This window comes from Salvelinus alpinus, chromosome 6, assembly GCF_045679555.1.
Source record: "Salvelinus alpinus chromosome 6, SLU_Salpinus.1, whole genome shotgun sequence".
NCBI classification, from domain to species: Eukaryota; Metazoa; Chordata; class Actinopteri; order Salmoniformes; family Salmonidae; genus Salvelinus; species Salvelinus alpinus.
In genome coordinates this window covers 34,310,413-34,326,280 of record NC_092091.1, presented here as the reverse complement: position 1 = coordinate 34,326,280, position 15,868 = coordinate 34,310,413, and the positions used below count along the sequence as shown (strand labels likewise).

General features: G+C 42.2%; 1 protein-coding gene across 1 annotated transcript in view; it reads left to right on the top strand.

Moving 5' to 3' along the window:
- The window catches only part of LOC139578609 (BMP/retinoic acid-inducible neural-specific protein 3-like), a 71,994-nt gene that overhangs the window by 52,792 nt on the left and 3,334 nt on the right, over positions 1 to 15,868 (top strand). The window contains exons 4-7 of the mRNA XM_071406452.1: positions 414 to 604; positions 12,657 to 12,762; positions 13,148 to 13,384; positions 15,559 to 15,781. Of these exons, the coding sequence (XP_071262553.1) occupies positions 414 to 604; positions 12,657 to 12,762; positions 13,148 to 13,384; positions 15,559 to 15,781 (757 nt within the window). The remainder of the gene's footprint in view (positions 1 to 413; positions 605 to 12,656; positions 12,763 to 13,147; positions 13,385 to 15,558; positions 15,782 to 15,868) is intronic.

The following is a 15,868-nucleotide window of genomic DNA, read 5'->3' as shown; positions in this document are numbered from 1 at the left end:
GAGGTGCCTTATTGCTATTAATAACTGGTTACCAACAGAAAAAGAACAGGAAACAAGTGTTTTTGAGCCGTACTTGTGGTATATTGTCTGATCTACACACTGCTGAAATGTTGTTTCTCCCAATCAACATCCAGGACCCAAACTTCCTGCTTTATAATTGTTCATATACTACCAAATAGAACCTGGTTAATAGTTATAATCACTGGCAGTGAATAATACATTGATATGACATTTTATTGCCATTACTACTAACAGTTGGTTATGTAGTTCAGACTGTCTAAATAACATCAGCTGACATTTGTATAGACTATTTCAACCATGTTAGCCAGCAAACTTTTTCCCAACCAGTTTAAACAAAGCCTGTTTAAACACCGTCAGCAAACATTGTCCCAACGCTGTCTTTCTGTTTGCAGGGGAAGAGGCCTTAGCGATATTTGTGGACAAGAGGAAGCTGAGTAAGAAGGCCGAGGTGAGCGACTACTCTGGCAACTCGTCCAGTGTTACTCTGGAGACTCTGCACCAGTTGGCTGCCTCCTACTTCATTGACAGAGAGAGCACTTTGCGCAAGCTGCACCACATCCAGATAGCATCCACAGCCATCAAGGTAAACCTACAAGTTGCACTACATCCAGATAGCATCAGACATGCACACACAAACATACAGTACACACCCTGACCTTCGGACAGACTCATAACTGCAATCAGACTTGTTCAAGTAGAGCAACGCAGTTTTTTGTCTGATTAGAGATCCTGGAATGTCCCTTGTAAGAAGTGTCAGCTTCAGGTTGTGAAAAAACAGGAAGTTTCAAAGTTTATTCGCCATGTGCACAAGATGCATGTGTAAAACAGTACAGTGAAATGCATACCTTGAGAGCTATTTCCCAACAATGCAGTAATATGCAGTAATTATAATAATATAGATAATAAATAAATTGAAAATATTCAAATAATATAAAAATATATTAAACAAATCAAAAACACATATGGGTTGAAAAACACGAGAATGTGGGTATACACTGAGTATTAGAAACATTAGGAACACCTTCCTAATATTGAGTTGCACCCCCCCCTTTTTCCCCTCAGAACAGCATCAATTCGTCAGGGCAAGGACTCAAGGTGTTGAAAGCATTCCACAGGGATGCTGGCCCCTGTTGACTCCAATGCTTCCCACAGTTGTCAAGTTGGCTAGATGTCCTTTTGGTGGTGGACCATTCTTGATACAGACGGGAAAATGTTGAGCGTGAAAAACCCAGCAGCGTTGCAGTTCTTGACTCAAACCAGCCTGGCACCTACTTCCATACCTAGTTCAAAGGCACAGTGTTTGTCAAAATGCTACACCTACATAATCCATGTCAACTATCTCAAAGCTTAAACATCCTTCTTTAACTTCTTATGGCTGCATCCCGCTACCGGGATCGATATGACAGCAGCCAGATAAAGTGCAGGGCGCCAAATTTAAAAAACAGAAATCTCATAATTAATATTCCTCAAACATGCATGTGTCTTATATCATTTTAAAGGTATTCTTGTTGTTAATCCCACCAAAGTGTCCGATTTCAAATATGCTTTTCAGCGAAAGCACTAAAACTGAATTATGTTAGGTCACCATCAAACCACAAACAGGCACAGCCATTTATCCAGCGAAAGATAGCAGTCAGAAAAAGCAGAAATAGAGATAAAATGAATCACTAACCTTTGATTATCTTCATCAGATGACACTCATAGGACTTCATGTTACACAATACATGCATGTTTTGTTTGATAAAGTTCATATTTATAACAAAAAATCATTGTTTACATTGGCGCGTTAGATTCACTAGTTCCAAAAACATCCAGTGATAGTGCATAGCCACATCGTTTCAACAGAAATACTCATCATAAATGTAGATGATAATACAAGTTATACACATGTAATTATAGATATACCTCTCCTTAATGCAACCGCTGTGTCAGATTTCAAAAAAACTTTACGGAAAAAGCAAATCATGCAATAATCTGAGACGGAGCTCAGAACAATAGCCAAATTAGCCGCCATGTTGGAGTCAACAGAAACCAGAAAATACATGATAAATGTTTCCTTACCTTTGATGAACTTCATCAGAATGCAGTCCTAGGAATCCCAGGTCCACAATAAATGCTTGATTTGTTCGATAATGTCCGTTATTTATGTCCAATTAGCTACTTTGGTTCGCGCCTTCGGTAAACAATTCTAAAGTCAGAAAGCGCTTCCACTATAATGTGACGAAATGTCCAAAAGTTCCGTAACAGTCAGTAGAAACATGTCAAACGATGTACTGAATCAATCTTTAGAATGTTGTTAACATACATCTTGAATAACGTTCCAACCGGAAAATTATATTGACTTCAGAAGAGCGATGGAACGGACGTCTTACTCATGTGAAGGCGCATGGTGAATGCGTGATCAGCCCGTGGAAGTGATTACTCATTCCTGTCTCCTTCGGCCCCCCTTCACATTAGAGTCATCAGACTAATTTCTGTTGACTATTGACATCTAGTGGAAGCCGTAGGAAGTGAAAACTCATCTATACCTCGCTGTCATTTCAATTGAGAGCATGGTTCTGACACCTCAGAAACAATTCAAACAGGAAGTGGAACTTCTCAGGTTTTTGCCTGCATTATGAGTTATGTTATACTCACATACATAATTCAAACAGTCTTAGAAACTTCAGAGTGTTTTCTATCCAATATTAATAATAATATGCATATATTAGCAACTGGGACTAAGGAGCAGGCCGTTTAATATGGGCACCTCTGTGCACCTTTCATCCAAGCTACTCAATACTGCCCCTGCAGCCATAAGAAGTTTTTAACCTGTCTCTTCCCCTTCAACTACACTGATTACAGTGGATTTAACAAGTAACCTCAATCAGGGATCATAGCTTTCACCTGCATTCACTTGGTAAGTCTGTGTCATGAAAAGAGCAGATGTTCTTAATGTTTTGTATACTCAGTGTATACAGGTCAGTACCAGTACCTTAGTGCAGTGGTTGAGATGGGTTAATACATAAAAAGTGACTGGTAGTAGGATATACATGTAAACAGGGCTGAAAAGTGACTGGTAACAGGAATGTATCAATACTACTGATAATATATACAGTATCAATCAAAAGTTTGGACACCTACTCATTCAATGGTTTTCCTTTATTTTTACTATTTTCTACATTGTAGAATAATAGTGTCACGATCGTCTTGCGGTGAGAGAGAGGACCAAGGCGCAGCGTGTGAAAAATACATCTTCTCTTTATTTTAGAAGATGAACAAACGAAACAAAACAACAAACAGACGAACGCGAAGCTAAGAAAGAACTAAGTGCACACATGCAACATAGAACATAGACAATTACCCACAAAACCCAAATGCCTATGGCTGCCTTAAATATGGCTCTCAATCAGAGACAATAAACCACAGCTGCCTCTAATTGAGAACCAATCTAGGCAGCCATAGACATACAAACACCTAGACAAGCCACTGACTCATTAAACGTACAAACCCCTAGACAAACCAAAACACATACATTCCCCATGTCACACCCTGACCTAACTAAAATAATAATGAAAACAAAAATAACTAAGGCCAGGGTGTGACAAATAGTGAAGACATCAAAACTATGAAATAACACATATGGAATCATATATTGACCCCAATTTTTTTTTTTAAGTAGCCACCCTTTGCCTTGATGACAGCTTTAAACACTCTTGGCATTCTCTCAAACAGCTTCACCTGGAATGCTTTTCCAACAGTCTTGAAGGAGTTCCCACATATGCTGAGCACTTGTTGGCTGCTTTTCCTTCACTTTGCGGTCCAACTCATCCCAAACCATCTCAATTGGGTTGAGGTCAGGTGATTGTGGAGGCCAGGTCATCTGATGCAGCACTCTATCACTCTCCTTCTTGGTCAAATAGCCCTTAAACAGCCTGGAGATGTGTTGGGTCATTGTCTTGTTGAAAAACAAATGATAGTCCCACTAAGCGCAAACCAGATGGGATGGCGTATCGCTGCAGAATGCTGTGGTAGCCATGCTGGTTAAGTGTGCCTTGAATTCTAAATAAATCACAGACAGTGTCACCAGCAAAGCACCCCAACACCATCACACCATCACACCTCCTCCTCCATACTTCACAGTGGGAACCACACATGTGGAGATCATCCGTTTACTCTGCGTCCCAAAAATCGTAAATCTGGACTCATCAGACCAAAGGACAAATTTTCACCGGTCTAATGCCTAATTGCATGTGTTTCTTGGCCCAATCAAGTCTCTTCTTCATATTGGTGTCTTTTAGTAGTGGTTTCTTTGCAGAAATTCATTAAGGCCTGATTCACGCAGTCTCTTCTGAGCAGTTGATGTTGTGATGTGTCTGTTACTTGAACTCTGTGAAGCATTTATTTGGCCTGCAATTTCTGAGGCTGCTAAGTCTCTTCTTATTATGGATAGTCTGTGGGAAAAGGAGAGGAGTTGTTAGCCATTAAACAGTCTTATGGCCAGGGGATAGAAGCTGTTTAGGAGTTTAGGAGCTTTGATGTGCCAGTACCGCCTGCTAGACGGGAGCATGGAGAACAGTTCATATCTCGGGTGACTGGAGTCTTTGGCAATTTTCCGGGCCTTTCTCAGATACCGCCTGTCATGTACGTCCTGGATGGCTAGAAGCTTGCGGAATGTTGATCAGTAGGCGATGTATTTCCAGAGCCAGGTGTTGAACTCATCTGCACTGAGTAGCTGATGAGATGAATGTTGTGACATGCATGCCATACTGGTAGGTCACTGAAAAGGAATTCTGTTACTACCTTGCTTTCCAACCAAGGTACATGAATAGACATGTGAAAGATATTCAGCAACAATAGAAAATAACACAGAAAAAACAAAACCTGATGTGGAGGTATATATGTGCCAAAACATGTCGGATGGGAATGAGGAAAGTGATATAAATACCTCTAAATTGATAGGAAGGATTTCGTTAGGCTGAACTATAGTGCGTAGGTATTTACAGGGCATTCAGAAAATATACTTGACTTTTTCCACATTTTGTTACAAAGCAAAAACAGGTTTTTAGAAATTTGGGCAAATGTATAAAAAAAATTAAATGGAAATATAACATTTTATTTGTCACATGCGCCGTGAAATGCTTACTTACGAGGCCTTAACCAACAATGCAGTTCAAGAAATAGTTAGGAAAATATATACTATATAAACTAAACCAAAAATGTAAATAAATAGTAACACAAAAAAATAACAATAACGAGGCTATATACAAGGGGTACCTGTACCGAGTCAATGTGCATGGGTACAGGTTAGTCAAGGTAAATAGTACATGTAGGTAGGGGTAAAGTGACTATGCATAGATAGTAAACAGTGAGTAGCAGCAGTGTAAAAATAGGGGGGGGTTAATGTACAGTAAATAGTTCAGCAGTCTTATGACTTGGTGGAAGAAACTGTTAAGGAGCCTTTTGACCTAGACTTGGCGCTCTGGTACTGCTTGCCGTGCGGTAGCAGAGAGAACAGTCTATGACTTGGTTGACTAGAGTCTTTGACACTTTTTTGGCCCTTCCTCTGACAGTATATAGGTCCTGGATGGCAGGAAGCTTGGGTCCAGTGATGTACTGGGCTGTACACACTACCCTCTGTAGCGCCTTACGGTCGGATGCCACACAGTTGCCATACCAGACGGTGATGCAACCGGTCAGGATGCTCTCGATTGTGCAGCTGTAGAACTTTTTGAGGATCTGGGGACCCATGCCAAATCTTTTCAATCTCATGAGGGGGAAAATGGGTTGTCATGCCCTCTTCCACTACTGTTTTGGTGTGTTTGGAACATGTTAGTTTGTTGGTGATGTGGACACCAAGGAGCTTGAAACTCTTTACTCGCTCCACAACAGCTCCGTCAATGCTAATGGGGGCCTGTTCGGCCCTCCTTTTTCTGTAGTCCACGATCAGCTCCTTTGTCTTGCTCACGCTGACGGAGAGGTTGTTTTCCTGGCACCACACTGCCAGGTCTCTGATCTCCTCCCTATAGGCTGTGTCATCGTTGTCGGTGATCAGGCCTACTACTGTCGTGTCGTTAGCAAACTTAATGATGGTGTTGGAGTCGTAATTGGCCACTCTGTCGTGAGTGAACATGGAGTACAGGAGGTAACTAAGCACGCATGTGAGGGGCCCCCGTGTTGGGGATAAGCGTGGCAGATGTGTTGTTGCTTACCCTTACCACCTGGGGTGGCCCTTCAGGAAGTCCAGGATCCAGTTGCAGAGGGAGGTATTTAGACCCAGGGTCCTTGGCTTAGTGATGACTTTTGTAGGGCACTATGGTGTTGAAGGCTGAGCTGTAGACAATGAACAGCATTCTCACATTGGTGTACCTTTTGACCAGGTGGGAAAGGGCAGTGTGGAGTTCGATTGAGATTGCGTCATCTGTGGATCTGTTGGGGCAGTATGCAAATTGTAGTGAGTCTAGGGTTTCCGGGATGATGGTGTTGATGTGAGCCATGACCAGATCTTCAAAGCACTTCATGGCTGCTGACATGAGTGCTACGGGGCGGTAGTCATTTAGGCTGGTTAACTTCGCTTTCTTGGGCACAGGGACTATGGTGGTCTGCTTGAAACATGTTGGTATTACAAACTCGGTCAGGAAGAGGTTGAAAATGTCTGAAGACACTTGCCAGTTGGTCCGCGCATGCTCTGAGTACACGTCCTGGTAATCTGTCTGGCACCGCGTCCTTGTGAATGTTGACCTGTTTAAAGGTCTTGCTGAAAACATCGGCTACAGAGAGCGTGACCACTCAGTTGTCCAGAACAGCTGGTGCTCTCATGCATGCTTTAGTCTTGCTTGCCTCGAAGCATGCATAAAAGACATTTAGCTCGTCTGGTAAGCTTGCGTCACTGGGCTGCCCACAGGCTGGGTTTCCCTTTGTAGTCCGTAAAAGTTTGCAAGCCCTGCCACATCCGATGAGCGTCAGAGCCGGTGTATTAGGATTCGGTATTGACTCTTTGCCTTTTTAATGGTTCGTCTGAGGGCAGCGAGATGTCTTATAAGCGTCTGGATTAGTGTCCCTTTCCTTGAAACTGGTGCGGTTGTTGCCTGTAATCCATGGCTTCTGGTTGGGATATACAGTTGAAGTCGGTAGTTTACATACACCTTAGCCAAATACATTTAAACTCAGTTTTTCACAATTCCTGACTTGGGTCAAGCATTTCGGGTAGCCTTCCACAAGCTTCCCACAATAAGTTGGGTGAATGTTCCAATTTCAAATTTTCCATTCCTCCTGACAGATCTGGTGTAACTGAGTCAGGTTTGAAGGCTTCCTTGCTCGTAAACACTTTTTCAGTTCTGTCAACAAATGTTCTACAGGATTGAGGTCAGGGCTTTGTGATGACCACCCCAATACCTTGAATTTGTTGTCCTTAACCTGTTGTCCTCTAGGGTATGTGGGACGGTAGCGTCTCACCTCGTCAACAGCCAGTGAAACTGCAGTGCACCAAATTCAAAACAACAGAAATCCCATAATTAAAATTCCTCAAACATACATGTATTTTACACAATTTTAAAGATACACTTGTTGTAAATCCAGCCACAGTGTCCGATTTCAAAAAGGCTTTACGACGATAGCAAACGAAACGATTATGTTAGGTCAGAGCCAAGTCAGAGAAAAACACAGCCATTTTTCCAGCCAAAGAGAGGAGTCACAAAAAGCAGAAATATAGATCAAATTAATCACTAACCTTTGATGATCTTCATCAGATGACACTCATAGGACTTCATGTTACACAATACATGTATGTTTTCTTCGGGTAAAGTTCAAATTTATATCCAAAAATCTGAGTTTACATTGGCGCGTTATGTTCAGTAGTTCCAAAACATCCGGTGATTTTGCAGAGAGCCACATCAATTTACAGAAATACTTATAATAAACATTGCTAAACGATACAACTGTTATGCATGGAATTTTAGATCCACTTCTCCTTAATGCAACCGCTATGTCAGATTTTTTTTAAACTTTACGGAAAAAGCAAACCATGCAATAATCTGAGTACAGCGCTCAGACGACAAATCAACCCAAAGAGATGACCGCCATATTCTGCAGTCAACAGAAGTCAGAAATAACATTATAAACATTCCCTTACCTTTGATGATCTTCATCAGAATGCACTCCCAGGAATCCCAGTTCCACAATAAATGTGAGTTTTGTTCGATAATGTCCATTTATGTTCAAGTTCTTCCTTGTTGTTCGCGCGTTCAGTACACAATCTAAACTCACGAGTCCAGCGGAAAGTACGGACGAAAAGTCCAAAAAGTTCCGTTACAGTCCGTAGAAACATGTCAAACGATGTATAGAATCAATCTTTAGGATGTTTTTAACATGAATCTTCAATAATGTTCCAATCGGAGAATTCCTTTGTCTTCAGAAATGCGATGTAACGCAGCTAACTCTCACATGAACGCGCATGGTCAGCACATGTTCAACTCGTGGCACTCTGGGAGAGACCTTACTCAATCTCCTCTCATTCGCCCCCACTTCACAGTAGAAGCATCAAACAAGGTTCTAAAGACTGTTGACATCTAGTGGAAGCCTTATGAAGTGCAACATGACCCCATTTCCACTGTATCTTGGATAAGCAAATAGTTGAAAACCTACAAACCTCAGAATTCCCACTTCCTGGTGGATTTTGTCTCAGGTTTTTGCCTGCCATATGAGTTCTGTTATACTCACATACGTCATTCAAACAATTTTAGAAACTTCAGACTGTTTTCTATCCAAATCTACTAATAATATGCATATCCTAGGATCTGGGCCAGAATAGCAGGCAGTTTACTCTGGGCACGCTTTTCAACAATGCAGGGGAAAAAATAGCACAGTTGGTTTGGAGCCCGTGAATCGAAAGCCATCCCCTCCGGTGCCATTGTACTGATTTACAAGTATTCAGACCCTTTATTCAGTACTTTATTGAAGCACCTTTGACAGAGATTACAGCCTCAAGTCTTCTTGGGTATGACACTATAAGATTGGCACACCTGTATTTGGGGAGTTTCTCCCATTCTTCTCTGCAGATCCTCTCAAGCTCTGTCAGGTTGGATGGGGAGCATCACTGCACAGCTATTTTCAGGTCTCTCCAGAGATGTTCAGGTTCAAAGCCTGGCTATAGATGGGACACTCAAGGACATTTAGAGACTTGTCCTGATGCCACTCCTGCGTTGTCTTGGCTGTGTGCTTAGGGTCGTTGTCCTGTTGGAAGGTGAACCTTTGCCGTAGTCTTACATCCTGAGTGCTCTGGGGCAGGTTTTTATCGAGGATCTTTCTGTACTTTGCTCCGTTCATCTTTCCCTTGATACTGACTAGTCTCCCAGTCTCTGCCGCTGAAAAACATCCCCACAGCATGATGCTGCCACCACCATGCTTCACCGTAGGGATGGTGACAGGTTTCTTCCAGACGTGATGCTTGGCATTCAGGCTGAAGAGTTGAATCTTGGTTTCATTAGACCAGAGAATCTTGCTTCTCATGGTCTGAGAGTATTTTACGTGGCTTTTGGCAATCTCCAAGCAGGCTGTCATGTGCCTTTTTACTGAGAAGTGGCTTCCATCTGGCCACTCTACCATAAAGGCCTGCTTGGTGGAGTGCTGCAGAGATGGTTGTCCTTCTGGAAGGTTCTCCCATCTCCACAGAGGAACTCTGGAGCTCTGTCAGAGTGACCATTGGGTTCTTGGGCACATCTCTAACCAAGGCCCTTCTCCCCCAATTGCTCAGTTTGGCAAGGTGGCCAGCTCTAGGAAGAGTCTTGGTGGTTCCAAACTTCTTCCATTTAAGAATGATGGAGGCCACTGTGTTCTTGGGGACCTTCAATTCTGCAGACATTATTTGACACCCTTCTCCAGATCTGTGCCTCGATACAATCCTGTCTCTGAGCTCTACGGACAATTCCTTCAACATCATGGCTTGGTTTTTGCTCTAACATGCACTGTTGACTGTGGCACCTTATATAGACACGTGTGTGCCTTTTCCAAATCATGTCCAATCAATTTAATTTACCACAGGTAGACTCCAATCAAGTTGTAGAAACATTTCAAGGATGATCAATGGAAACATGATCCACCAATTTCGAGTCTCATAGCAAAGGGTCTGAATACATATGTAAATAAGGTATCTTTTATTTTTTATGAATTTGCTAATATTTCTAAAAACCTGGTTTTGCTTTTTCGTTATTGGATATTGGGTGCAGATTGATGAGGGGGAAAAAACATATTGTATACATTTTAGAATAAGGCTGTAACGTAACAAAATTTGGGAAAGGAAGTGGTCTGAATACTTTCCGAATGCACTGTATATTCATTTATTTTGAAATGTTTCTTACCCTACACCCGAAAATGTGCATACACATTTTGAAAATAGGAAAGAAAAACCTTCCCTATCCTTCATGTTGCTATATAGTGACAGTCACAGCTGTTTCTGACAGAGCAAACTATGAATAACTACTATCAAAGCGCTCTACTACCTCAACCATAGAGCTTGTTGGGAGGTCAGACATTTTGTATCACAGCAGAGGTAGTCACTCCTCATATAGCAAGACGCGCTGCTTTGTCTGTTCTGTTGGGAGTAACTTTAGTAGTGTGTATGTATGTGTGAGCGCCGGATTTCATTTTTCAAAGGCAGAGATTAGTTCAGAGTGTTAGGTGAGAGCAGAGCGGCAGCGAGGTTGAGCAGAGGGAATGATTGACAATTTCCCTGACTAAATCAATGGTGATATCCCCACCTGACCCAGACCATGGTTGGCAGTGTGTCTGCAGAATGATGAACAATGAGAAAACGTTTCTCGGCAGCGGGGCTCTCACAACACCGTGAGGATTCATATTTATTTCCACTCAGAACAGTATTGCATTATGTTACCATTATGGCAGCATTGAATTTTTTATGTTTCCGCCCTGCTACTCAATCGATTGCTGTCTTTTTTGTCACAGGTGCACTGTATCCCAGCAGTCTTAAAGCTACAATCTGTACCTAGCATTTTCAGTCTAAAGTCCTGCCCCTGCACTTGCCTGTAAGTCTTGGGCAATTGTAAAGGTGCTTACCACATCATTTAAATAACTACCTTTCCTCATGTCTTCCTCATCTTTGCTTCATCAAGCTACTGTATCATAGACCTATCTATCTCCTTACCCTCTAGTGGTCATGAAGAAAAGCAGAGAAAGAGAAAAATAAGCTCAGCAGACTGTACTGGAATACAGCCCCTCTGTGCTACATGTGAAACACCTCCAGCAGCAACACAGAGATACAGCTCACCAATAATGTGCATTAAGCATCTAGTAATATACCAGAATGTATCTGCAATAAAAAGCAGCTGCTATCCATAGAGTAAATGGATTGCCGTGCTCATCAGTCAGCATTATGCCATATGGGCTATCATATATGTCATTTCAAGTAATGCTCTTAATAGATTAAATATTCAAGTGTCCCAAAACGTTGTTCCTCATTTCTACAGTCTTATCAGCAGTAAAATCCCATATGAAGGAAATTTGTGATTTACAATGTGCTGTAAATAATAATGGCAAATTCATTCCACACAGATTCTCCCCTTTCTCTGATTAGCATATTCTATTCATTTTCCTAGACACCCAGGTTTTGCTGGGTTCAAGGTTTGATTTAATAGCTCCAGAAGTTACCCTGTATATACTATTATCATCGGGTCTCTCTCTAGTTTTTCTCTCTGTCAGCACTCTGGGATTGTGTTTGATTGTGTAACTGATGGACTGCCCTTGTTTTCTCGCCACATCAATCTGTCTCTCTGCCACCAACTGTCCTGTGACAGGCCAAACCTGGTCATGTCTCTGGGCTGACAACGCTGTCCCTCTACTACAAAGGGAGAAAAATTGCAATCAGTTAGGTGCTCTCCACCATAACCTCAAACAGAAAGAGAAAAGATATCTCATGTTGCAAATGAGGGAGAAAGGATGATCAGGTCTGGCAGATATGTTTTGCCATGAAAAGGTCAGGGGAGATGTCTCAGTCAATACGACAGAAAAGACCTGCCATGGCTGAGTTGTTAGAGGCCCTCCTTCAACACCACTCTGATGTTTCTCTTTTCTTTGAGTGGGAGAGAATAAGAACAGCAACGCTGCCATTTTCTCTGTGGGTGCATAAGAATGCATGTAATGAAGGAATGCATGTAATCAATTCAGTGTCGTCTGTGGGTGGAAGGAAGGAGAAGGAGAGCAGAGGAGAGGAGAAGGCGTACTGTAAATGTGCTCTACCACTGTGCAATGTTCAGTGTCTCTCTGCTAGCTGTGATTCAGTATCTACTCAGAGCTGTGGGTGATGGTTATTAAGGGGCCTGTGTAATGTGTGTAATAGGGGCTTGGCTATAGGGGCACAGGAAGAAGGGGCACAAGAAGCGGTAAACCATGGCTGAACACTCATCTCACCGGGGAACTCACATTCTCATCACTTCATTGCATTTTCCCAGCAGAGAGCAACCTCTCTCAGAAGTGTTTCCTTTGTCACATAAGTACTGTAGAAGTAGTGGCTTTTTTTCCTCCATATTTTTTGTTGGATATTTCATTTGGGCATACTGATGTAATAGTACGGCAAAGCATACAAATGTTGCTGTGATGTTATAAGGAATGTGTATTAAAAGCTTTGTATGTTTGTTGTTGCCTAGGTAACGGAGACCCGGACAGGCCCTCTCGGATGCAGTAACTATGACAACCTTGATTCTGTCAGCTCTGTTCTGGTTCAGAGTCCGGAAAACAAAGTCCACTTGCAAGGTCTGTATTATATATATTTTTGATTACGTATTCCTAGAATGCAAATCCTGTACACCATTGTCACGCTCCACACCAGTGCTTTGGAATCAACCACAAAAAAGCAACCAAAAAAATATGAAATATGGTTTATAGCACATCCTATCATAAATTCCCATACAATAGCATCTTCAAAGAGATCCACACATCCCATTACAACGATTGTATAGAGTAAAATACAGTTATTGGTATGCTCTTACATTGTTAGTATACCAAGGCTAACAACTACACTTGCACTGTCTTGCAATTCACTCACTATAGATCACAAATTGTTGTCCTCTTATACAGTATCATAACAGTACACCTTAATGGTGGTTTTACATCCTGGCTATGTTGTGTTGTTTTACAGGCCTACAGGTTATCCTGCCAGACTACCTGCGGGACAGTTTTGTCCAGGCTGCTCTCAGCTACATCGCGTGTAACGTGGAAGGGGGCTTCATCTGTAAGGACAATGACTGCTGGTGCAAGTGTGACCCCAAGTTCCCAGAATGCAACTGTCCCTACATGGACATCCAAGCCATGGAGGACAGCCTGCAGAGGATCACTGAGACATGGGGGACACTTTACAAGGAGTTTGAGGACTCAGGTGAAGATAAACGTTTTGGATCGTCTTTGATCTTTAGATGCTGAAACGATTAAACTTTTAATTTGATATATGAAGTGTCCAGTGCCACTCAGTTGTCATGCAGCATTTACGAAAAGTCTTCAGCTAGCTTAGCTCTAAACTTAGTCGTTGTGCATGCAGTTGATTGTCCACATATGAATTTTAAAACTATGTGAGCTGACTAAAAGTGTTTTATCATATGCCACGCAATTAAAGGTGGAGGGCCGTTCCTTGGTGTGTACCCCAGACATTATGATTTACAGTGTAAACTGTAATGAGTCAGTGAAACATGGGGGACTTGGCACATGGTCTGTGTACAGCAAATCACAACCTGATAGGATTGGATAATTCTTTCATAGGTAGTTTACAATATGTCTCGAGCAGATTAATCATCCATGAAACACATTTATTACCATTCTAGCATTTTCACCTCGGTGTAGTAACAACGTATGAATGAGAGCACTTAGCATAAGGTTGGGATATTATTGCCTCTCTAGGTCACCCTGTACTGGCCACTATTTCTGAGGTGAATTCCGAATGGATGGGCCTTTTTTTTTCTTCAAATATTTTTGGTTTGTGAAATATCAATAAGTGCAATTACTTTCAAAGTTGATGTTTTAAGAGCAGGGAGGAGAGGAGAGTGCAGGCGAGTGCCAGGAATAAAGAGTTTCTCCGGTGAGGTCGTAAACGTGTCCTTCGGTAAAGGATATCAAAGACGTTTCAACGTTCAGCGGAATGGGATGCCAGCAGGAAGAAAATAAACCAGGAAACATGGAGCATGGCAGTACTGGAACCAATGACATTGTTCTCCTTTAGCCTTGAGGAATGTGGCAACATGCATGAAGTGATCTTATGCTCTTTCTTTTCAAACATACAGAAAACATTTTTCCAAAAGGGTTCTTTGGCCATCCCCAAAGGAGAACCCTTTTTGGATCCTATTACCCACTGGGCACACACTGGTTGAATCAACTTTGTTTCCATGTCATTTCAATTTAATGACGTAGATCCAAAGTGGAATAGACGTTGACTGGAAGTCTGTGCCTAGTGGGTAGCCTTTCTTGACGGCCTATTTTGTTTCAATCAAAGCATATATACTGCCTAATTGCGCACGCTGTAGAGTTTTAGCCACATGAGGGAGAAGAAATGTGACTCCTCAGCCTCAGATTAGAAATGACTGAGGAGGTGTTTTTGGTGTAACATATTATACTGTAGGTGTCTATGCTACAGTATGCTATCATATTCGGTTCTGCTAGGCTATGTAAAATACTAATTCATCATTGTGTGATCTTGCGAGACATTGATTCAGCTTTTATCTAACTTTAGGCTACTAAATGAACACTATTGTGAGAAGTGATAATAATCATAAGTGATGAGAAGGACTATTAGGCGTAGGCAACAGATCTTGATTAAGGTTACTTTAAGCGATTTGAGCGCCTTTGAATCATGGTGCTGAAAGGACAGCACCATAACCAAGTGGTCGTTCTGGGTTCCATTGCACAGGAGGGGGTCTGTGGAGTTTTACGAACATCAGGGCAGACATGCTGTGAATTTGGATCCTAGATCTTGTTGATGTGATAAGGTTCATGCAGTGGATGAGTTTGTCTGCATACGCAATTGAGGTGGTGCATTTCTGTAAGCTAAGCACATGGACTGTAGGGCGAGTTCAAGTGAGTTGTACATGAGCCCCAAGTCCATAACACAATGTTTTGAGGACAAATGTTTTAGCAACCCCTGGTAGAGTTTTCTGTCTGTGGCTGTTCTTGTCATTGTGGATTTGGCCTGCTCAAAGTTGTCAAGCCTCTGACCGTTGGGCCTCTGCACACACGCCTATAGTTATTCATCATTTGCGCCACCTCCAGAGAGAGTACAGGGAAGAAACCACAATTTTCCTACCTGTAGGCTGCTATAGCCTACATATATATTTAGTTTGTCATTCTTTTGTTTTCATGGAATTTTTGGGGTGTTACATATTATTTATTTAGAATTAACCAGAATACTTTTTTTACGTTACCAACTCCATGTATTCTCAAATTGAAAAGTGATGGAGCACGGTTCCCCCATGCTACGGCAGCACTAGATCCCTATTCACCTGGCCATATTCATGGCATGTTAATTTCAAAACAATCACCTTTTAATTTTCACTCTCTTTCTGCCAGATGAGTTCAAGACCTTCCTGACGAGGCTCCCGCAGAACTTCTTCCTGAACGTGACGACAATCCAGCACCTGTGGTTGTTGGACGGCGTGTTCCAGTGGCGGTACGAGCAGCTGGAGAACAGCATGAGTGTGCTCTTCAGACGAGCCCAGAGAGTGGTGTTCAAGCTCTTCAGCCTCAGCAAGAGGTGTCAGAGGCAGCCTCACATCCGTCTACCCAGAGAACTGTGAGAGTCCCACTCTGCTTCCACATTACACCTCTTACCACTGAGCCCCAATTACACTTTAATCACCCATCCAGGAAGCTGATAGCA